The following is a 24,784-nucleotide window of genomic DNA, read 5'->3' on the forward strand; positions in this document are numbered from 1 at the left end:
AAAATCTAGAATTGTTCATAAAAAATATTCTCTTTCTTTGCTTAAGTTGTACGCTCCTTATGAAAAATTGTCATTAAATTTCACATTATCAAGAAATCCAAATTTAAAAAAATATATAATACTAAAAACAAAAAAAGTACGTAATTTGAGAACGACCCCTCCTCGCGTTGCCGACTGCCACCGGCTTTGCCGATTAAAAACTTGCTGCAGCTCGGCTTCGCAAGTACAGGTGTGCGGTGTGTTATCACCCAGTGAGAGTGAGAGAGGCACAGGGAGAGGGAGAGAGCGAGAGAGAATTAATAAAGTTCTGCCCCAGAGAACTTGCGCGGAGAGCGTGGATGTGTGCGATATTATCACAGTAGGCTGGTTGTTGGGGTAAGTTTTGAAAATGGTTTAAAAATAGTTTTTTTTGAAAATTATTGCAAAGCTTTAATTTAAATTTGAAAAGGGGTAAATTTACCAAAAAATAGAACCACCCTAATCAAAAACACCATCCAAATATGAGTCTCATTTTGAAACGGTGAATTACTCGGTTTGGAACCTGCCTCGAAGGGGGTGGGAAGCGAAACGTTTGACGTGTGACGCGGCCACTTCCGCCGCACACCACTTTGGGCAAAGGGCATGACAGCTCGGGGAGGAGGAGAGTGTTTGTGTGTGTGCGCATGTCAGTGGCATTTGTAAACACACACCGTTTGACAGCGGGGCAGGGGAACCGGTAGGTCGCGGATATTTTCTCGATTTTGCATCGATGATTGCTGCGATTACTTCGATTAATTGACGGGACGTGGTGGAAAGAGGGTTGTCACTTTGACAGTTGAGTTTATTTATTTTTTAGAGTTTAATTATTTTTTTTGAAATTGTAAACAGAAAATTCTAAAATACTTTTTTGAGCAATTTTTTTAACATTTTTTTTTAATTTTTAGTTAAGAAGACAACCCTAACGGCAACATTTTAATGCCATTTTTCAGCACCTTTCCAGAGAGACCAACAAAATCGTTCATGGTTCCGTGCGCCCTATTTCTGTGCTGTTCTGTTGCTAGAAATTGAAGCTCAGGTCTTTATCTGAGTTAGGTATGTGTAGTTCGGTGTAACGGCTGACAGCACCCCCAAATCGCAGTTAAGCCCCCCCTCGACTAACTGGCTGACTGATTGTTGTGTTGGTGGTGAAGTGGTTTGTGATCAAAAAAGGTCAATAACTTAGTTGATTTTAATCAACAAAACAAGTATTTCTCCAAGATTTTTCCTTTTGTTTATTTTTAAGACAAATTAAAATGTTTCGCCACACATTACGCAAGGCCTACTGTGATAATAAACACCGAGATTAACTATTTTCGATAAACCCTTCAAACGTCAAACGTAACTTTTTGTTCAAGTGGCGTCAAGAGTGATTAAATAAACTTCAAACTTGAATGCACTTTAGTCGCAATCCTCACACGCTAGAATGATTAAGGTGTGATAACGAATGTGAATAATTTAAACGCAAGCTTAAACGAAGAGGGAAGCCTCAATAACAGCAACAACAACAAAAAATACTTGATTATGGATCACCCTTGAAGGAGACTGCGTTAGGGTGGTCACTGGTCACTGATAATAATTTTCGATTTTTTTTTATCAGAAACTCTATTGAATTTTGTTTCATGAAATGCTTATCATTTTCTGCGTCTAGCAGTAATTAACCTTCGGAACTGCTTTAGACTAACCTCCGATCGCAAGCTTAGCAATTAGGTTGGTGACTGTCAGTCATTGTTGGAATTCGAGCGAGAAGAAGGAAAGCATTTCTCGCTCGCGAACGAGGGAGAGAACTTGTAGGTTCTTTTCTCTTCTCGCTCTCGCCGCAAGCGCTCGCGAGCGCCTCGTGCTAGCCGTTCGTCCCAAGCTAGCAATTTGTTTATCAGGCTTATGAATACGAACCAGGCGATGGTATAGAGGTGTAACTTTAATCGCTGTGTTGTTTTTTGTTCGTTTCTAACACGTTCAACTTCTCGCGAACGGGCAATTCTGGCTCGCGAGAAAGCCCGTTCGCGAGCGGAGGAGAGCACGGGCAATCGGTGAGTTTCTCTCGGCAGCTCGAGACTCGCGGCGAGAACTCGAGAGAGACAAAATTTTCTCGCGAGAGCGCGATAATACCAACACTGCTGTCAGTATTTTTTATGGGATTGATTTACAGGTAATAGGGGTGATTTTTCAAATCTCATTTATTTAGAGTGCTAAAACTTAGAGCAGCTGAAAAAAGTTTGAGGCGATTTATCGGCAAATACTTACAGATAACATTCAAAACAAATCGCTTTCCCATCTCCAAGAAGTGATTAACCTCCCACCCTCGACGGTCCCTTGAATATCGACACAGAAAGATTTCACTGTATAATAATTGGATTACTACACGGAGAAAAATGAGTTCCCAAAATCGTGAACAAGCGTTCATGAAATAGGAAACCGCACGAACAAAGTGTTCAAATTGCATGAACTGTTGTTCACGATTTTGGGAACTCATTTTTCTCTGTGTAGACGTAGGGGAAATTCTCGTATGTTTGGCAGGTTAAGCACTCGCTCCTAACTTCATCCAATTTGCTGATTTTCACTATTTAAACAACTAAGTTTACAAAATTTTTGATAAAAACATGCTAACTCACTTCTTATAGAGCTATTTATCACTCGATTTCAGTTGAAAACGCTTTTAATTAGCTTTCATTGAATGTCAAAGTTCTGACCTGCCAACATTAGAGGCACGCTGGAATTAGATGCTGTTCCCCTAGTACCTAATAAAAAAAAGTGCTGATTTTTAAGATCAATTTTGGTCAATAAAAATAGATTTTCAAAATAAATGTTTTAGTTTTGTTTATTTTGTTATAGGGTACTTGCAAAAAATATCATCTTTTCAAAATTTACCAGGAAAAGTAAAAAAAATTTGACCGAAATAAGATAAAAAAATGAGCTTAAAAAAAATTAAATATTCTCACATTTTTAAACGGAAAATTAAATGAAATTTGCATCAAACCAAATGATTTTTCAAAAAAGCAGACATTTTCACAACATTTTCATTATTTTAACATTGAAATTCAGACTCTTAGTTTGCGAAATATCGGTGATCAAAAAACTAATTTGGCTAAGGCGGGTACAAATATTTTTAAAAGTGCTTGTTTATGAATCACTTAAAGAATCTCAATATTCCCGCTTTTTATATCTTTGCAAGGCCATTTCTCAGCAACCCAACGCCGTATCAACAAAGTTCAGAAAAGCAAAGGGTAAAATTTTTTCACAGATTTTAGAAATTTCTGTTTTCAAAATTAGCAAACATGCGCACTTTAAAAAAAATGTGGCCATTAAAAAAAAAATCTAATAATTTTAAATCGATATGATTTAACAAAATTTCACTAAAATACTTTTTGAGTCATTTTTACCTTTTAAAAGTTTTTTTTTAATAATTTTTTTCAGAAAAAATCTTATTTGGTCAAAGATTTATTTCATAATATTATATTATTCTGAACATATCACAAGCAATAGCATTCATGTCCTCTAAAACATCAAAAAATATTTCAAAAATAAAAAAGCGTTTTTTGGAAACCAAAACGTGGAGTAACAAAACGTGATTTGAAAAATTAACAAAAAAAAATAGGCAAAAAACATAAAAAATATAGAAATTGAAATTCAACATTTGGATGAAAAAAGTGTTTTAAAATGCATTTTACAGGCGTACAGTTGCTTTCCAATCATTAGTTTTGAAAATATCGAGGTATTGACGGAATTTTTTTTTCGCAAAAAAAAAAACTTTTCGTGGGACTGTACATTGGTATTTCATGAAAATTTAAAATGTTTTCAAAGGAGTTCAAACATGCTAAATATGATTATAAACGCAGGAAAATGCATTTTAACTGGTTTTCAGTTGATTAAACTTTAATTTTCATTAAAATTTTGAAGTTTTTCGAAAAAATATTTTTTTTGCCCCCTGATTTTTTCAGGCCAACTTTGAAGGGAGGGGGGGGGGGGCGACATAAACTTTGAAAAATATTTGCAACGGCCTCACTTTTTTTCGGAAAAAAAAATCTCTTCTTAATTTGGTCAAACATTTATTTTTGAAAATTTCGAAAAGAAATAGCATTTATGTCCTCAAAAACATTAGCCAAAAAACTCGTACGGATTAGGGTAGCGTACTACTATTTTCACAAATTACCGTATTACATTAAACATACTTAAAATTAGCATTTTGAGTATGAAAAAACGCGTTATTTTTATACATTTTCATTGAAGTACAACTTTTTGTGTAAAATACTCCAAAAAAAGTATTGTTTTGAAAATACTCGAATTTTACCATTTTGCAATACGGGTATCGAACAACGAGAAATTTCTTACAGATTTTAACTTTAATAAAATGATTAAGGTAAAATACTCTTATGTTCACAAGCACCATAATTCTTTTGAAAATCTCAAATTTAAAAAAATGGGGATTTTTAAATCGAAAAATGCGATAACACAATTTTATTGAAGTGCTACTTTTAGTGTAAAAATCTGAAATTTTCACAAAATATCGTATATTTTAGAAAAAAAAATTAAATTTTGAAAGTGTGCGATGTGGGTATGGGAACAATGGTCATTTTGAACAAATTTTGAGCGTGGTAGAATTTTTAAGTGTAAATTCTCTTGTTTTGACAAAATACCGCATTTCTTGAAAAATACTCGAATTTTGAAAATGTGCAAAGCGTGTATCAAAAAACGTGATATTTTGTACACATTTTCACTGATTTTTTGTCTCACAACAAAGAAATATATTTTTTTTAAATAATGCGATATGGATCGATATTGAACAACGGTAAAATTCGTTCAGATTTCACTGTACTTAAATTTTTGGTGTAAAATACTCAAATTTACAAAAAAAAACGTATTTTTTTGTAAATAATCAAATTTAAAAAAATGCGAAATGGAACGATTTTAAATGACAGGATTTTTTTTACTGTGTTACAATTGTTAATGTAAAATACCATTTATTCAAATAGATACTCAAACATAAATAATTTTATATCAAACAATGTTAAATTTCGTATTTTTTTTTAATTTCAAACACTAAAATTTACACAAAATACCGTTTGTTGAATACTAGTTTATGAAATCTTTTCGATTGACGAGAAATGTTGTACAGATTTTGACTGTGATATATGTATTTAAATTTGTAGTTTAATATACTCAAATTTCCACAAAATACCGTAATTTTGTGTAAATAATGTATATACTATTAAAAAAACAATTTGGAACGCAAGAATTTTTTTTAATTCTCATTTTTTTATTATTTATTTGATTATTTGATATAAGGGTATCAAACGACGAGAAATTTTGTACAAATTGTCACCAAACTACAATTTAAGTGTAAAATACTTTAAGTTTTACAAAATATCGGATTTTTTTTAAATATTAAAATTTTGTAGTATTGTATATTATTTTTATTGGGTATTCAAGGACGTGTAATTTCAAATGGATTTTCACTGTTTAACACTTAAAACTAAAATTTTCGTAATTTGCGATTCAAACGACGCGTAATAGTTTTGTTTACAATTTTCATAAAGTAACAGGAAATTTCTTACGGATTTTTCACTGTAATACAATTTTTACGGGCGCAACATTTCATATAGAATTTTAATATATTATTATTTTCAATTATTAAACCTACCTAAATATCAATACACTCAAAATCAAAAGTACCCCTCAAAATGAGGTTGAGTTTACCCGTCGTTACCCTTTTGCAAAGGGTTACTACCGGTAAACTTGAAAAAAAGGGTGGAAGTAACCATCAAAAAGGGTTTGTTTACCTTGTGTTGACAGATAAAGGGTAGATAGAATCCTTTTTGAGTGTACAGACAAGAAAAGTGTTTTCACAAATTAAAATAAATCCATTCACATTCTGAATAAGTTTTTTCGGACCTTGCATAATTTGAATAAAGTTACTTTTGGAATAACTTTATTTTTGCTTTTCTTTTTTTCAAAAACTCTTCCGAGAAGCTTTGAAGTAAGGTTGGCAACCCTGTCCCGACCAGAGCATGTTAAGGTGAAAACTGTGCACCTTATGTTGACTCATCAGCAATTTAACGTTCGATTTAAGCATACAAATGATGTTTTTAACTAAAATCAAGTACCGTAAACCGGGGTGACATTGATAGGATTTCAATTTGTTTTTAGAAAATATTTTCCAACAGGTAAGGTTTTTCTCAAGATTAATAATTTTAAAACATGTACTGTGGTAGACTACACAAAGTCCATGCACTATTCCGGAAAAAAAGTTTTTTCAATAATGTTTAGAAAAATAGTTACTTCAAAAATTCTTAGTTTTAAATCCGGGGTGAGTTTGATAGTCATAGTTTTTCTTGTTAAAATCATATTTAAGTTGTTCAAACTTTATTTGTACGCTAAATGTACCATCACTTAAGTAGCTGATATAGTTTTTAAGAAAAAAATCAATGTTTATATTTAGTTAACTAAGTGTATAAGCTTTTAAGCAAAATACATGTAAATTTTAGGTAAAACTGTAAAAAAGTCGGAATTTTGCCTGAATTTTGTTAAAACTAGTTTTGTTTATAAAATTATCGATTTATATTGCATTTTATACTGAATTCAATGCACGAATCACAAGTTTTCACATTTTACATGAAATTTGTTCAACTGAAATTGCCTATAAATTTGGAGATTTTTTTTAATTGTGTTTCAAAAACACACATAATTTATTATTTACAAACTTTTTTAACCTTCTTCTAGTGGAAAATTGTCCAAAGAATCCGAAAATGCATTCCGTTTTCCGATTAAAAATCATGTTCATTGAGAAAATCATGACACTTTGAGAAGTTTAAAAAAATGACTTTCATCAACATTTTCTTAACTATAGTTAACTAACTTTTTAAACTTGTCAAAATTTTATGAAAAGTTCTTCTTGAGGTACTTTGGACATTTCTCTACCACGGTCAGTATGTTTCTAAACCATTCCTTACGTTTTTTAACTGTACTCTTCATTTTGCGGAAAAATCGCAAACCTATCAAAGTCACCCCGGCTATCAAAGTCACCCCGTTTTACGGTAATGAATAGCTTAGAAGAAAGTGAAAAAGCAAGTTTTTATATTCTGAAAATCAGCAAATTGAATGGAGATAACGTCATGCTTCGAATTCCCGGACGCTTCGAAACCCGGACACCTCATCTTGTATTATCAATTATTTTGATATAAGGGCGCACAAAAATTGTCAAAATTGTATTTTTTGATGAATTTTAACACAAACTTTCAATTCAAATTTGTTTGGTCGCTGCAATCAATGCCAAACACAATAAAATAAAATAAAAATATGAGTTTACCAAAAAAGTGAAACATTTCACTGAAATATTTCATAGTCGTCCGAAGCACCGGGAAGGCAAGGCAGAAAACTATGGTTCTGATTTCTCTAAAATTTTAGCAAAATTTTATGCAAAATATCGAATGTTTTGATGCACTAAAATTTCAGTCCAAATTTGCGCGAATTATAAGCAAAATCGAGTGTCCGGAATTCGAACACAGCACAGTCATTTTTATTTTAAAATTATGATGAAAAATGGTTAGAAAAGACATATTTTGCATGCATTATCTTGTAACTGACTGTTTATACTATGTACTGATGATAATGCTACATTTCCAACTTATTACATGATTTTTTGCCAGCTAAAACAAAATTGATAAGTGTCCGGAATTCGAATCATGACGTTAGGATCACATTCTTCACCTAATTTGAATGTTTTAATTTCAGGGTTCATTTGAATCAATCACCAACAATTCAATTTAATCAACAGCGACACTTTCCTTTTCTGAAGACATTCACTGCCCATGTTCGCATAAATGTCCCATATGCATTTTTGTCTGTTTTGACTTAGAAATTGGAATGGCTTCATTTTTTGTGTTCCTTTAAGCTAAACTAATAATATTTACCACTTTGTTCCAGAAATTCAGTAATCAACGACAAATTTGTTTGTCCCATCTGAAAAATATTCAAATATGAGTCCCATCGTGATAATGTTCACAAACCAGTCCCTCTACGAAATATTATGTCCTGAACATACCTTTCGGATACTCCAATCTTTTAAATATAGTCAGCAATTATACAGACCGGCCATCTTGAAGGGTTTCCATCAATTTCACGGTCACACAAATCTCCCAAATGGCTGATTGAATCATTTTAAAAGAATGCAAATTTTCCCCATTTTCTGCTGAAAAATTTGTTTACTACTGGGGTTACCTAGGCAGCATGCTGCGATCGGGCTGGTTTGCGAACATATTGATGCACTATGTAGAAAATGTTCACATACCAGGTCCCATCTTGCGTACTTTTTTGAATTGAAAGAGAAAAATCAAGACTAATTTCAATACAAACTTATCAAAAGCATAAACAAGAGCAGGTATGAGAACTATGTTGAATGATTTTTGAGTATACTGGTTGTATATTTAAAATTAATGAGAAAACGTTTTTCAAACTCCCAAGCTCGTTTTCTCAACTTGTTGAAAATGCATATGGGACATTTATGCGATCATGGGCAGTTCATTGGAATGAGTTGCATCAACATCATCATGCCGATTTGCTCCGGATGGTGACCTCAATTGTCCAATTAGTTTAATTACAGTTAACCGTCAGACAATTGTAACGCTGGTCAAGCAAATTGATTAAACGTTCGGCTTCAGACTAGTAATTTTGTTTAGTTCACTTTTCCGCTAGAAACTAGCTTCCAAACTGTTTAATTCGTTATCACTAAACAAACAAAACTTGGCATATTTACAATGTTTTACTATGCAATATCATTCCAAGCTAAATACCTTGCTTAAGATAAAACTAAGTCCGAACTGAACGCGATAAGAGGCAAACGTGACTCTTTCGAAGTCGCCACATGCCGTTGTGTTTTTTTTTTCAACCATGTATGCAAACAACAGAAGCTGCACTAATCAATCGATTAACTGGAATTCCACATCGCTCAGCAATGAGTAACACACGACTCATGTTTGAGGAATTACCTTAGTTTGAGTCAAACTCTTGAGTTTGACACTCAAAACATTACTGAGTCACAACTCAACGAAGAGGGAGCCGGGACCTGCCCGACCAGTTTCCAGCAGCAAACGTCCATGAATGAACTCTCTGCCATTACGTGTGTAGTACACACAAGGTCTTTTGGGTTCGACTTCTGCGCGAGATTCCACCCTCCGAGTGCGAAGCGACAAAAGAGAAAAACCTCGAAAAAATGACATCATCGTCCTTCTCCAGCAGCAGTGAAAGCTGATCAATACCAAATGCTTTTGAAACTGTGTTGTTTTTTTGGAACTGATTCAATTCTTGCTCGAGACTAGTTGCACTAATTGACTCTGTGCGCTATTTTTAGAACTGGTTTAAGTTTGGAACGAGCGGTCTCAGTCCCAATCCCAAAAAGAGAAAGAGAGAACTAAAGTCAAGCCACATCGACATCAACACTTACCTCAAAAGTTTGCTGTGTCAATTGCGTCGCTCCAAAACAAGCTTGAAAACTCAGTTCTTCAAATCTTCGACCAAATCCGGAACCACTGAATCGCCACGAATCCGCGACGAAATCCGAAACACTATTTTTCCCGTACAACTTCCGCAAATCGAGCAAAAGAAAAAAAAACTCCACTTCTCCAGCCAGCAGCAGGCTCACTGACGGGGATTTGGAATGAATAACTCATGAACTCGTTCTTCTCCCTCATCACATCACACCGCAAAAGAGACGACGACGACTTGTGGAATCTCCTTCTCCCGTCGTGACCTCCGAGGCCGGTCGGTTAGTTGCCGTTTTTGGTAGTTGTGAAAGAGAAGTGGCACGAGTCTCTGGAAGAAAAAGAGAGGAGATTTGAAATATTTGTTTTAGTTTTTGAATCTTTCAAAGCATTAATAAATATTTTACAAAAAAAAAAAACATTAAACATTTAGGTAAAGAAAAACATCTTCGTTATTGAACCTCACAGAAATAAATAAATATTCCAGATAAACTTTGCCAGCCGAAAACTAGTTATTCAACTGACTAACGTCAAGGCCGGCTACGAAATTATGGAAAAGTATATTCTTTATCAGACTTTGTTCCAACTACGAAAAATAAAAATGCTCGATTAATTTAGTGTAGACAACTTTTCATTGATCTTGTGAAGATTGCTGACGAAAATTCCAGCGTACAATTTTCTTTAAGGGCTAAGGGCATCAGGTGAGAGTATGTTGATTAAAATTGAGGTTTTTCGAAAACGACACATTTTTTCCAAAAACCAAACTGACATGTTGTAGTAAACATTCTTACGCACCTACTGTGCCAGTACGAGCTTGATTGGCTTAGTCTAGACTGAGTTATTGTCTTTTTTTATGCTAAAACCATTAACACTACGCAAAATTTACAATTTTTTTTCCTATTTTTTTTCTCGAAGTGAATGTCTTTTATGAAATTCTATTTAAGACAGGTGAGCAACTCTCTACGAAATCGGCCGATTTCGACCATTTTTATTTTAGGTATTTTTTTATTTGACTCAAACTTTGTGGGGGCCTTCCCTATGACCAAATAAGCAATTTTGTGTCATTGGTTTACCCATACAAGTTTCCATACAATTTTGGCTGCTGTCCATACAAAAATGGTATGTAAATATTCAAACAGCTGTAACTTTTGAGTGTTCTGATCAATTTGGTGTCTTGGGCAAAATTGTAGGTATTGTTGAGAAAAAAATAGGTACACGGAAAAAAAATTGCAGATTTTTTTATTAACTTTTTTTTACTAAAACTCAATTTCCCAATATATATAGAGAAACATGGTCAAAAAATCTGCCGGCAAGTTATGATTTTTTGAAAAAATAGTGATTTTTGGGAAAAAAAATCGAAGTTTCATGCAAAAACAAATTTGACATTATTTTTTAATGCAAAATTGAATTTTCAATCGAAAAGTACTTTACAGATTTTTTGATAAAGGGCTCCGTTTTCAAGATGTAGCCACCGAAATTTTGATTTTAGCGAAATATTTGCAGTTTTTCGATTTTTAGAAATAGTGACCATGAGTGACCATTTCTAAAAATATATTTTTTTTAAATTCAGAAAATTTGATATAAAATTGTCTAAGAGACATTGAAGATTGGACCTGTGGTTGCTGAGATAGAGCCGCTTAAAGAAAAAGAAACACGAAAATTTAAGTTTTCTAAATCTCACCAAAATAACCCACCATTTTCTAATGACCATATCTCAGCAACTAATGGTCCGATTTTCAAATGTCAATACATGAAACATTCGTGAAATTTTCCGATCTCTTCGAAAAAAATATTTTGAAAATGTTTAACTCAAGACTAGCATTTTAAATGGGCGTAATATTTAAATTTTGGCCCATTTAAAATGCTAGTCTTGAGTAAAAAATTTTCAAAACATTGTTTTCGAAAAGATCGGAAAATTTCACGAATGTTTCATGTATTAACATTGAAAATCGGACCATTAGTTGCTGAGATATCGTCATTGTTTTTTTTAAATATTGTGCTGTGCATTCAAATAAATAGCATAACACTGAAAAAAAAATTGAGAGTATTTTTATTCCATTTTTTTTTAGAAATATTGTGAGTTATCCTCATAGACTAATTACTAACTAGTCTATGGTAATCCCCTTTTTTCAAATATGGGCAGTTCTTTAAAAAAGAAAAGTCAGAATTTAAAAAATATTCTGAGACATTTTTCATTCTGCAAAAACAAACTATTTTTGCTGGTTGAAATATTTTTGTGAGTTGTTTCATTTTTTTCGAACTGTTTCGAACTGTTTTTAATGATTTTCTTCTTTCAACCATAAGCAGTTCCGAAACAAGAAAAAAGTCTGACTTCTTAAATATTTTTGCAAGTTTGTATAGCCCTTTTGAAAAATTCTTACCGTCAACTGAGGCGAATCGGGACTACAGTCTGAATAGAGACAGCAGTTTTTAAGCACTTTAAACCTTGATGCACTATTTTTGTTGTTCTGTGTCTGTTTTATCCAAAACTTATCAAAAATATCCAAATGTTGTGCAGTAACAAGGCTAAAACAGCTGTCCCGTTTCGCCCCAGATGACGGTACTGAAAATCTGATCTATTGTAAAATTTAAGTTCAAGAAATTTTTTCATAAAAGATTTTTTGACTCTTTTTTTTTTTGATAAGCTTTCAACTTTTTGTCCATTTAACCTTATATAATTGGACCATTTGGTATTCGACCTTTTGATATTCAACCTTTTGTCCATTCCCGGGCAGATGGTAATAACAAAATCAATAATATTTCAACAACAAATCCTGTTAAAATAACAAAAAGTGTTATTATTTTATCCTGAAGTTCAACTTCAAGAAGAAATAATAATAACAAAATTTGGTATTAAAGTGGTATTATATTGAAAATGTTTAATAACACGCTAATAAGAAGAAATGTTATACATTTCAAAAACTCTCCTAATAACAAAATTTGTTATTCGTTCGGTATACTGACTTAGAAATAAAATCACCATAAATCCCCCAAATGGAAATGTTTCTAAGTGTCCATAACACAATCTGTTATTATTTTTTCTTTTGTTAAATATGTTTAGATCTTTGGGATAATTTTGTCCAATTTCGTCGGGGTCATTATTTTGGCTATGAAATGGGGTCCTTAAGCCAAAATTATTCTAAAAAGTTGAAATTTTAGAAATTGATTTTTTTTAATTATTTGATATACCCCCTAAGGGACTTTGAATAAATATGTTTAGAACTATGGGATAATTTTGACCAATTTCGTCAGGGTCATTATTTTGGCCATGAAATGGGGTCCTTAAGCTTAAATTATTCTAAAAAGTTGAAAATTTGAAAGTTTATTTTTTTTAATTATTTGTTATACCCCCTAAGGGACTTTGCTGAAATTGGCTAGAACTATGAAATTATTTTGACCAATTTCATCGGGGTCATTTATTTCACCATGAAATGGGGTTTCAAGTTAAAATTAATCCGATAAAATTAACTTTTGAGAGTTCTTTTTTTTTAATTTTGTTATATTCCCTAACGGAATTGATTTATTTAGTGAGAATTTTTGAAGTGTGAATAACAAAAACTGTTATTATTTTCACAGAGCCAGGAAGTCGGAGCTGACGTTGAAGTTCGAGCTGGACTGAGACCTCGGAGACTGCATCGGATTCAGCAAATTTTCAGCAACTTTTACTTGGAGTCGGAATCTGTGAAGTCGGGTATTTTTGGAGAGCTGAAGTCGTCGTTGACGTCATATCCTGCACCCAGAGTCGGAGTTGTCTTCAAAGTATGGATTCAAAGTCGCTTGGAGGTACCCGACTCTGCAGCCCTGACTAGTACAGAGGAGTTATGGCAACTGCAGGTTTTTTTTGCAAATTACAAATAAACCAAAACAATAACTTTTTTTGTTATGGAGACATACCAGTTCAATAACATTTTTTTTATTATGCTGCTCCACCTCTCCGCATAAAATAACAAATCTTGTTATTCCTTCATGATTCCTTCTGTGTTATTGGTTTTGCAATAACAACATAATAATAGTTTAAGTTATTCTACGAACAAATCTTTGTTATTGATTTTTGTTATTTTAACAACTAATCCGATCATCCCAATAACATATTTCGATCTTCTCACAATATCAAAAACTGACCTTCCCAAGTTATTTCCGTCTGCTCGGGTTCGACCTTATGTCTTTCGACCTTTTGTTTAGCATTCGTTTGAAAGAATAGAACACAAAAAAAATAATACAATTGGAAGGGTTAGAATTACCTTCTATTTTTTTAAGAATGGAACATTTAAGAAAGTATAATAACGATTTCCCGAGCAGACGGAAATAACTTGGGAATAACATTTTTGATATTTAAAAATACTAGGCCAATAACATTTTATGTTATTTATAACAAGATTTTTTTATCGTTGTTATATATTTTTTTTGTTATTTTATTGTTATTGTAATAACAGACTAATAACATTTTAAGTTATTTTTCGAACAAATCTTTGTAATTGATTTTTGTTATTTTAGCAATAAATCCTATCATCTTAATAACAGTTGGAGGTATTCTTCCATAACAAAAAATGTTATTGCAAAGTTGTTTTGGATTTCAACCAATATCAGACCAATAACATTTTTTTATGATAACATAAACTGTTATTAAACTATTATGCAAAAATTGATTTTTCATGAAGATTCCATAACATTTTCTGTTATGTTAACAGTATTTGATATTGAAATGGCATGCATTTTGTTATTACGGTCTGCCCGGGTTACATACGTTTGTTTGTGATATAAGTATTTAGAACCAAAAACAAATCCAATGAGCGATTTGAATTTGAAGAACTTAAGGTCGAAAAGGCAGACGGTCCAATGGACGAAAGTTTGTATTTTTTGCGAGTTTTTTCTCGTGCTGTATTTTTTACCTCAAAAATGTTGAATCAAATTAGGAAGGAAAACACATTTACAACCTTTCGTCTTTCGACCTTTTTGGAATTCGACTTATTCTTCTTTCGACCTTTTTCCACTGCAGAAATTTTTAATATATATTTCACAAAAAAAAAATCATGCCTTGGAAAATATTCTAGTTCTGCAAATTTGCTAAATAGGAGTATATTTTCACAGCTTTTAATTTTTAAATAAATGACAAAAGTCGATTTTTTCATTATTCATTTTTGCGTAAAAAAACAATCTTCAGCTAGAAGGTAACCTGATTTAGAAATTCGTTTTTGATGTGTCAAACTAATCGCATATTTCATGTTTGAAAATTTGACAAAAAAAACTCGAAAAAAATGCAAAATAGAAATTAAACATTCATCCATTTTCGACTTTTGGGCTTTCGACCTTATGACTTTTCGATCATTTTTGTTCTCATTTTTTGGCACTGGTTTATTTTTATTTCTATAAATCCAAATATTTTGAAGATTTCAATCAAAATGCATAATTTTGGTAAAAAGTCATTTAAGTCACCAACATTTCGCTCCAAAAAGCATTTTTGGGTGTAAAAATCAAGTTTGCATGAAAAGCTCCGATAAAATGCCGATTTTTTGTAGATCAATCACAGAAAAACAGTGAATCTATTTTTTTCAAAATCCATCTTTCAATACAGTCGACTCTCTGGCTGTCGATCTTCTCGATATCAATATTGATCCATGTACCGATAAATTCTTCAATCCCTTCAAACTGCATACTTCGATTGTCTTTATTCCTCGATTTTTTCTCTTGCTTGAAGGATCTCTTCCTCGACGGTCCCTTGGATTCTTTTTGCTTCAAATATCTATTCCGGTTGTCAATAATTTCAGTTTCTCATGGCTTGCATAGACATTTTTCTTTGAGAAACGAAGCTTTGAAGGGTGTTTGACATTTCTTTGTTTTTGTTTGCTGGGCGTTGCCATGATTCTCTCCCATAGCTGGTTATAAAGAAAAAAATAATTTCAATCGAGTCTTCATTTGCATCGTTCTGTAAACTGATGCTTCTCTTCCTCGACGGTCCCTTGGATATTGACAACCAGAGAGTCGACTGTAATTCAGCGATCAATTTGTAAATTCACCACGGCAATTTTGAATTCACCACAGATCGTTTACTCGCGCTTGACAGTTGCTCAAAACTTGCGAAAATTTCGTTTTGTTCTTGCAATCGTTCACAACACTAGATGGCTCTGGTTGATAGAATTTTGATTTCAAAAAAAGTTTAACGATTGTTAATTTTATTTGTCTGTGATCACAACCAATTTGAGATTTTTTTTTCTCATTTGCAAAAAATGAATTATTTTATTGCGGTTTTTCGAGCTATCTATTTTTCGAAAAATTATATATGAAAAATGTTTAATCATAATTCAAATTGTACTGTTGATTCAACTTGATTTTTTTTCCTAATTTTCCAGAGAATTGTGAATATTGTACAAAATTGCACCCATACTTACAACCATCATCCGGCAAAGTTCTGCAGCTCGGCTAGGATAAGTTCCAGATTTGCGGAACCACCAACGGATTCTGAGTTGAGAAAGTCTTCCAGAAACTGCGCCGGTTGATGCTTCTGGTAGATCAGGTGACACAGCAGAATCGTGCTCGAGTCGTAGAGGAGGTCCTGGTTTTTAAGGATTCTTTGGTGACTCTTTAGAAGCTCCAGGTTGGCCACGTAAAATGGTTGAAATTTTGTCAGATCTTGGTACTTTTTAAGGAGTTTGTCGTCCTTGGACATTTCTCTAACAGCTTGAAGCTGTTTTTGAAGAAATGTTTCGTTTCCGGTTCTCAAAATGACCGTTATTCCGGTTACAATCTTTGTAAACCTTTCTGAATCAACGGAATTCATTCCATGCATGCTGACCAACGCTGGTAGGTTCCACCTGGTCGCCCCTTTGATCAGCTTCTCCGGTTCCTCCCCCCGAAAGTCCTCCAACTTCTCCAACCCTCCCAACACTCGCCCCACTTCCGGTTCCACCCGCGCTCTCAACCCCAAATAACCTTCCGCGCTTTCCCGCCAAACCAACTCCCCCGTCACCTCCCCAATCACCTTCCGGAACTCGCGCTTCTCACTGTACTTCCTGTAGAACGCCCTCACAATCCCCACACAAACCTCCCCCCCGTCCGCCGCCAAAATCCTCCGCGCCACCCGGTTCAACAACCCCCTCCCACACTCCTCCCTCACCCAGGACCACCGCCGTTCCGCGCCCCTTCCACCATCCGCCCAATTCACCCGCAGCAGCTCCTCCAGCTCCTCAAAGTTGCGCACCACCCGTCGGCTCGCCTCCAGCGCCCTGGCCAGGACGTGGCCCAAAAACAGCAACTGCTCGCAGTGCGCCACACAGTCCGCGTCCGAAAGTTCCGCCAGGACGGTGGCAATCGCGGCGACGTCATCCGCCAGCAGCACCACGTTGCCAAAGTCGTACCCGGCCAGGTTGGCCACCAGGTAGATCGAGTCGAGCGGCTTCATCGCGCGGAACCGAAAATCCGGAACACACGTACGGGGGTTTGTTTACGAAATTTGAGCGCGCGCGTTTCGCGTGCGGATGACGACGGAGTTGGAACACAACAACAAACAGAGAGACAAGCGAACACACGCACACTAGTGCAGCGAAATCGATAGCTGTCAAAATCAGCTGGTTTGTTTTGGTTGTTCATTCATTATTCATGCGGTGGAGGGGAAAGATTCATTCATCAACGTAGCGGTTGTGGTGGTGCGAGCTAACGGGATGTTTGTTTGTGTGGGTGTGGGAACAGTGTTGTGGAAAGGAACGGGGTTTTGCGTGAAGCGTGAGAAGTGAGTCATGAGATTATTTTTTTTACCCAGTCAAATCAATCCGAATTCTGAAACGGAATCTAATTAGAACCGTATACAAATTCCGTTTCAAACGCAACAACCGGTTCCGTGTTCGAGCCGGTTGTTGCGATTGAAACGGAATTTGTATACGATTCTAATTAGATTCCGTTTCAGAATTCGGATTGATTTGACTGGGTAAGATCGAGTCTACGAACAGGGCATACCCCTTTGTATAGAGTTATCTAAGCCCGAGCTCACGCACACTAGCACCCCATTTGTTTTGCTGGCGGGTACAAAATTTAACCTCAATCTTTTTCGTGTACGTACACGTAATACATGCGCACGTTGATAACTCTATGGGACGTCGTTTGGACTTCACCAATCCAGGGCTGTGGAGTCGGAGTCGGAGTCGGAGCCGGAGTCGGTGGAGTCGGGTCTTTTTAAGGACCTGGAGTCGGAGTCGGAGTCGGAGTCGTCAAAACTCGAACAGCTGGAGTCGGAGCCGGAGTCGGAGCCGGAGTCGGCTAAAATTTATGAGCTGGAGTCGGAGTCGGAGTCGGAGCCGAAGATTTCTGATACCCGGAGTCGGAGTCGGAGTCGGAGCCAGAGTTATCTTTAATTCAATAAAAAATATGTTTTTTATTGTTCAGTATTTCCTATATGTATCACAGCTTAATTTACAAAACAACTTATAGTTTTAATTGATTTATCAGATGCCATTATGTATTTGATGCTTTTTATTGTGATTGAAAAGCTCTAATTAAGTTATTACACTATAATCACTAAATTATAACCTAAGTATGTAGTATCATAATTCAAAAAATAATAAAAAAATATTGGTCATGTAGTCTGACTATATTTAATAAATAATATTATTCATATTATTTATGTTCCCTTTCAATTCAAATTTGACCAAATCATCCAATTATTTCTGAAAAAAGTACACACAAAGTCATCTTTTACCCCGATAGCGAATGTCTTAGAGGTTTTAAGCTAAATCATTTTTTAGGAAAAAATTACAAGGTACATAAAAAGATTATAAATAGTATTCACTGGTTTTGCAGATCGAAAAAGAGTCACTGACAGTTTAACTTTCGTAACAAATAATCAACGATAATAACAATCTCTAACATGGAACTCATCATGCGCATTTTGTTTATAACTGAGTACAAGAAAATCAAAGTGTTAACAAAAAATGTCAAAAGAAGTTGCAACAAATTTGAAACAATCATTGATTGTTGATGTTGATGTTGATTTTAGGTAAACTATTTTGATATCGTTGAACAAATCTCAAGATATCGTTGAACAAATCTCAAGAATTCAAAACAAAAATGAACTTATAAAAAAATGTATAGAACAAAATATAGGATTTTAATTTATTTGTCAAATATTATAAATAAAAAACACAGAGTCAAATATTATCAACTGGTACGAATTTTCTCATACTGTATGTGTAGCAGGCCTTGACCTGCACAGCTGATGCAAGTCAGTTCAATCCCGACTAGCAAACCAGTCGGATGCAAATAAACAGTTTTTCCGCTACAACTAAACTGTCTTTCTGTTGCATAGCAACGTATCTAACAATTGGCGACGAGGAGAAAAAAATTTTCTCGGAAAAGTTCTCGAAGCTACCAACCCTCAAGAAGTCATCAAGATGACCGATCCGGACTTGAAGAACGCGATTTTGCGGCTGACTGACATTTTGGCCAAGCAGCAGGAGACCCTCGAACGGTTGCAGAACCCAGGTCATCCAGCTGGCGGCGCAGAACGGATCGTCGAGTCGCTGGCAAGCGGAATTCAAGAGTTCCAGTACGATCCGGATGCCGGAGTCTTCTTTGATGGCTGGTACGGGAGGTACGAGGACGTTTTCACCAAGGACGGCAAGGACCTCGACGACCCCGCTCGAGTGAGGTTGCTTCTACGGAAGCTCAGCACGCCCGTCCACGAAAAGTACACCAACACGGTTCTTCCCAATCATCCCCGGGATTTCACGCTGGCGCAGACCGTCGCGAAGCTCAAGAAGCTCTTCGGCCGGCAGAAATCCGTTTTCCACGCCCGTTACCAGTGCTTGCAGTACGCCAAGAACGACGCGGATGACTTCACGACCTATGCTGCCACGGTGAATAAACACTGTGAAGCGTTCCAGCTCTCCAAGCTTTCCTCGGACCAGTTCAAAGCGCTCCGGTTCGTCTGTGGACTCCAATCGCCACGGGACGCGGACATACGAGCCCGACTGATCTCCAAGCTTGAAGCCGACGAAACCGCAGCTGTCGAAGCAGCCGCAGCAGGCGCTGCCGCCGGCGACGCTGGCGACGCTGGCGCAGCAGGCGTTGCTGTCCAAAGCAGGGTGACCCTGGAGAACCTCGTGGAAGAGTGCCACCGTGTGGCCAACTTGAAGCAGGACACGCTGATGGTGGAGAACAAGGATGCACGCAACGTCAACATTGTGTCTCGCAACCAGAAGAAGCCTGCCTCGCAGGGGAAACCAAAAACCCCGAAAACGCCCTGTTGGAAGTGCGGGGACAACCACTACGTTCGAGAGTGTCCGTTCGCTTCGCACACCTGTTCCAGATGCAAGCAACAAGGACACAAAGAGGGCTATTGCTCCAGCAACAAGCCCACCACCTCGAAGCAGACGAAGCCCAAGGAGAACGTGAGGTCAAAGGGTATCTTCACGGTCTGCAACATCGGAAGCAAGCGTAAGTTCGTTCCGGTCGAGCTCAACGGCACAGCAGTCAAGCTCCAGCACGACTCGGCGTCCGACATCACCATCATTTCGCAAGAAATATGGACCAGCATCGGACAGCCAGCCGCTCGACCCACCGACGAATCTGCTGTCACGGCTTCCGGAAGCAGCCTCAACCTTCTCGCCGAGTTCCAGACCGAGATCACCATCGGAGGCGTCACCAAGCGTGGACGCATCTTCATCTCGGACAGCGCCGAACTCAACGTCCTTGGCATCGAGACGATGGATCTTTTTGATCTGTGGTCTATTCCGATCAACAACTTGGTCAACGCCGTGCACCAACGCCCCGACCAAGTCATCGAGCAACTCAAGCAGCAGTTTCCGGAGGTGTTCCGAAGCACGCTGGGTAGATGCACCAAAGCGCAGGTGAAGCTGTACCTCAAGCCCGACGCACGTCCAACCTACTGCCCGAAGCGACCAGTGGCGTACGCCGCTCTTCCGAAGGTGGACGCAGAACTGCAGCGGCTCCAGGACAACGGTATCATCTCGCCAGTTCAATTTTCGGACTGGGCAGCTCCGATAGTCGTCGTGCGCAAGGCGGACAACGTCTCTGTCAGGATTTGCGGTGACTATTCGACGGGGCTGAACAACGCGCTGGAATCTGACCGTCACCCGCTGCCTCACCCCGACGACCTCTTCGCGGAACTGGCTGGCGCACACTTCTTCACACATCTCGATTTGTCTGACGCCTACCTGCAGGTCGAGGTCGAAGAGGAATCGCGCAAGCTGCTCACCGTGAACACGCATCGTGGCCTCTTCCAGTACAACCGACTGCCGCCTGGAGTCAAGCCGGCGCCTGGAGCCTTCCAGCATGGTTGCCGGCATTCCTGGAGTCAAAACGTATCTGGACGACATCCTCATCGCTGGCCGCACCAGAGAGGATCACGATCGCAGTCTTCGCGCTGTTCTCGAGCGCGTGCGTGAGTATGGCTTTCACTTACGCATCGAAAAGTGCCGTTTCACCCTGCCACAGATCAAGTTCCTCGGACACATCGTGGACAAAGATGGCATTAGGCCCGATCCATCCAAGACGGAGGCCATCGCCCAGATGCAGCCGCCGAAGGATGTCCAGCAGCTGAGGTCCTACCTCGGCGCAATCAACTACTACGGACGGTTCGTGAAGCAGATGAAGCAGCTCCGGGCTCCCCTGGACAACCTGCTCAAGAAGGACGCACCCTGGCGCTGGTCCGCAGAATGCCAGAAATCGTTCGAGCAGTTCAAGGCCATCCTGCTTTCCGATCTACTGCTCACCCACTATGACCCGTCCAAGGAGATCGTTGTCGCAGCAGATGCATCGAAGTACGGCCTCGGCGCCGTCATCATGCACCGATTCCCGTCCGGTGAGGTGAAGGCCATCGCACACGCCTCTCGCTCACTGACGCCGGCGGAGATGAATTACGGACAAGTGGAGAAGGAAGCCCTGGCCCTGGTTTTCGCTGTCACGCGATTCCACAAGATGCTGTACGGACGCCACTTCCTCCTGCAAACCGACCATCAACCGCTGCTCAAGGTATTCGGCTCGAAGAAAGGCATTCCTGTCTACACGGCGAATCGTCTTCAACGCTGGGCCTTGACGTTCCTGCTGTACGACTTCGACATCCAGCACGTTTCGACGACGGCTTTCGGCTACGCTGATTTCCTCTCCCGGCTGATGTCATCCCAAAGCCGGCCAGACGAGGATTACGTGATTGCCGCCGTCTACGTCGAATCCGAAGCCAGAGCCATCCTCGACGACTCAATCAGCAACCTTCCAGTCACTCACAAGATGATCGTGGCTGAGACGCGAAAGGATCCAGTTCTCCAGCAAGTGGTGAGTTTCCTCAACGAAGGTTGGCCAGCGAGCGCCAAGCTGATTGCTGACCCTGACGTCAGAAAGTTCTTCGCTCGGCGCGATGGACTCCAAGTCGTCGACGACTGTGTGATTTTCGGCGATCGGATCGTCGTGCCCCTCAAGTTCCGCAAACGGATCATTCGCCAACTGCATCGTGGACACCCAGGGATGGACCGCATGAAGTCTCTGGCCCGCAGCTACGTTTACTGGCCGAACGTAGACGACGATGTGGTGCAGTTTGTTCGCCAGTGCAAACCGTGCGCTGCTGCAGCGAAATCCCCGACGAAGGCGACCCTCGAGTCGTGGCCTCTCCCGGACAGGCCGTGGCAACGTGTCCACATCGACTACGCTGGACCAGTCGATGGTTACTACTACTTCGTCATCGTGGATGCCTACTCCAAGTGGCCCGAGATCTTCCGCACTCGTGCCATAACCGCAACTGCAACCCTGGACATGCTTCGTGAGACCTGTTCCCGTTACGGCAACCCGGACGTCCTGGTCTCAGACAACGGAACGCAGTTCACCAGCGGGCAGTTCGAGGAGTTTTGCCGTGCGAATGGTGTTACCCATCTCCGCACTGCGCCCTACCACCCGCAGTCAAACGGCCAAGCGGAGCGATTCGTTGACTCACTCAAACGTGGCCTCAAGAAGTTGAGTGAGGGGGAAGGCTCGCCCACACTGGAGCACCTGCAAACGTTCTTGTCGGTGTACCGTTCCACGCCCAACCGGAACACACCAAACATGACGTCTCCAGCTGAAGCATTCCTTGGACGACCGGTGCGCACCACACTGGACCTGCTGAAGAAGCCTGTTCCTGCCACACCGGTCGCCGTCAACCACAAGCAAAACGAGCAGTTCAACCGTCGGCATGGAGCCGTCAAACGCGAGTTCAAGGACGATGACCTGGTCTACGCCGAGTACCACCAGCGCAACACCAAGTCCTGGATTCCCGGCCGTGTCGTCGAACGGAAAGGTTCCGTTAACTACATCGTGCAGCTGGACCTGGAAGGAAGACAGAGGATCGTGAGTTCGCACGTCAACCAATTACGCCCTCGCTACGATGCTGAAGTTCCTGACCAAGTCCAACAACGTCTACCGTGGGAGATCCTGATCGAAGAAGCTCGACCGATGCTGTTAGACGACCAGGAAGAACCTGAAGCTCCCATCGAGATCGACATCCCTGTTCCGGACAGTCCCGCACCTCCAGCCCTGCCTGGAACTGAAGATCCATTGGAAGGTGGATCTGGCACAAACCCATTTGTGCTGCCTGAAGAAGATGCCGTACCCGCCGACAAGCCCGTAACGCCGCCGAAGCCGCCGACACCGATACTTCCTGTTGGTCCACGACGTCCCGTTCGACCGTCCAGGATTCCACAGTGGCTGAATTTGTACGACATCTCTTAAGGGGGAGATGTAGCAGGCCTTGACCTGCACAGCTGATGCAAGTCAGTTCAATCCCGACTAGCAAACCAGTCGGATGCAAATAAACAGTTTTTCCGCTACAACTAAACTGTCTTTCTGTTGCATAGCAACGTATCTAACAGTATGTCTTACACCAATATGACGGAAGGTGATAATCATTGCAAATCAATGTACATTAAAAAATTAAATATTTGTGTCCTAGAAAATATTTTACTTGTGGATATTTGATTTTATTATAATTTAATTTTTTTCATATATTTTGATGGAGGCGCAATATTATATTATGAAGATTGACGAAGTATCGTGCGCCTCCTTTTTAAAGTATATAAAATTTTAAAATTAAAATAAATTGAAAATTTCCAGGGTAAAATACTTTCCATGTCACCGATATTTGAAAAGGACATCTTAAGCGTCCTTTCCACGAAGAAATTGTTTAGATACATTGATTTGCAATAATAATCTCCTTCAGCCATGGCGTGATGTCCATGTACGTCTTAACAAAAAAACAAAAAAAAAGTTTCGTTTAAAATTGTCATTTAAAAAACAAGGTGCCTGTCACTGTGCTTCTTACAAATGTCAGCCTGAAAGTGAGCAAATTGAATTTTAATGTTCAATAGATCATTAAAGCCAGATTTCTTTTAGTTATTCATTCAAAAATAACAATTTAATATTCAAATTTATTAGATTTGAAAAAAATATTTTCAAATTTGAGGTTAAGCAAGTGAATCCAAATTTACTTACATAACTGTTCTTCTCAAAATGCCTCTAAAACTGAAGATATTTTTTGATTTCTGTTTCCATTACGTATAAAACTTGTAACCTAAAAACTTTTTTCCGTTTACTTACTTTATTTTACTTTTACTTAACTTATTTTTCTTGAGAAAAACCAGACGCTTAGAGAGTATTTAAATAATCCTATTTATCAATGCTTTAAAAATAATTAACTAATAATAGTTAACTAACTTTTGAAACATTTAAAAACATGTGGATTCGGAGTCGGAGTCGGAGCCAACCATTTGTTGAAAGCTGAAGTCGGAGTCGGAGTCGGAGTCGGCTAGAGTTGGTAGGCCAGAGTCGGAGTCGGAGCCAACCATTTGTTCAAAGCCGGAGCCGGAGTCGGAGTCGGAGTCAGCTAATCTGAGAAAGCCGGAGTCGGAGTCGGAGTCGTTTGAAATATGACCCGACTCCGCAGCCCTGCACCAATCTGCCTGAAATTTTCAGGAGTTGTTTGTACATATAAAACTACCAGCCAAAATATGAGCACTCTAGGACAACGGGAAGTGGGGGATCCGGACACAAAGTTTGATGGTTCAAAAACGTCAAACATATTAAAAAGGCTATAACTTAGGCAAAATTCAATTTAATTTCAAAATCCAAAATGCATCTAAAAGGGCTTAAAAATGCAACATAACGCAGGGAGAAGTAGTGCAATTGGTTAAATCTAAAAAGAGTTATTGGCATTTTAGTGAAAAAATAGCATATTTTTTAAACTCAAATTAAAAAGAGTTCCATCCAGATATCAACTTGGTTCGACCTGCAGCTTGTAGGAGACATCTAGGACTACCATCTGA

The 24,784-nt window shown here is 38.4% G+C and overlaps 3 protein-coding genes across 3 annotated transcripts in view; 2 read left to right on the forward strand and 1 right to left on the reverse strand.

Annotated features, from left to right (window-relative positions):
* Positions 1–9,790, reverse strand: part of LOC120429655 (anoctamin-4) — a 61,219-nt gene extending 51,429 nt beyond the window's left edge. The window contains exon 1 of the mRNA XM_039594683.2: positions 9,455–9,790. The gene's annotated coding sequence lies outside the window, so the exon portion shown is untranslated. The remainder of the gene's footprint in view (positions 1–9,454) is intronic.
* A 9,078-nt stretch (positions 9,791–18,868) lies between these two features.
* Positions 18,869–20,699, forward strand: LOC120429656 (uncharacterized protein K02A2.6-like). Its single transcript, XM_052707516.1, has 2 exons — positions 18,869–20,577; positions 20,660–20,699. Exons 1-2 carry the CDS (start codon positions 18,869–18,871, stop codon positions 20,697–20,699), a joined length of 1,749 nt encoding a protein of 582 aa, XP_052563476.1.
* Position 20,700: 1 nt separating this feature from the next.
* LOC128093426 (uncharacterized protein K02A2.6-like) lies at positions 20,701–23,298 on the forward strand. Its single transcript, XM_052710133.1, has one exon. The coding sequence runs from the start codon at positions 20,772–20,774 to the stop codon at positions 23,193–23,195; it is 2,424 nt and encodes an 807-aa protein (XP_052566093.1). The 5' UTR covers positions 20,701–20,771; the 3' UTR covers positions 23,196–23,298.
* The last annotated feature ends 1,486 nt before the right edge of the window (positions 23,299–24,784 follow it).

This window comes from Culex pipiens, chromosome 1 (assembly GCF_016801865.2).
Source record: "Culex pipiens pallens isolate TS chromosome 1, TS_CPP_V2, whole genome shotgun sequence".
Lineage (NCBI taxonomy): Eukaryota > Metazoa > Arthropoda > Insecta > Diptera > Culicidae > Culex > Culex pipiens.

Bases quoted from the DNA above. Each gene is read 5' to 3' on its own strand.
- LOC120429656 (XM_052707516.1), top strand. From the start codon at position 18,869: ATGACCGATCCGGACTTGAAGAACGCGATTTTGCGGCTGACTGACATT. The intron at 20,578-20,659 runs GCCTCACCCCGA...GCCTACCTGCAG, and splicing joins GAATCTGACCGTCACCCGCT to GTCGAGGTCGAAGAGGAATC.
- LOC128093426 (XM_052710133.1), top strand. From the start codon at position 20,772: ATGGTTGCCGGCATTCCTGGAGTCAAAACGTATCTGGACGACATCCTC.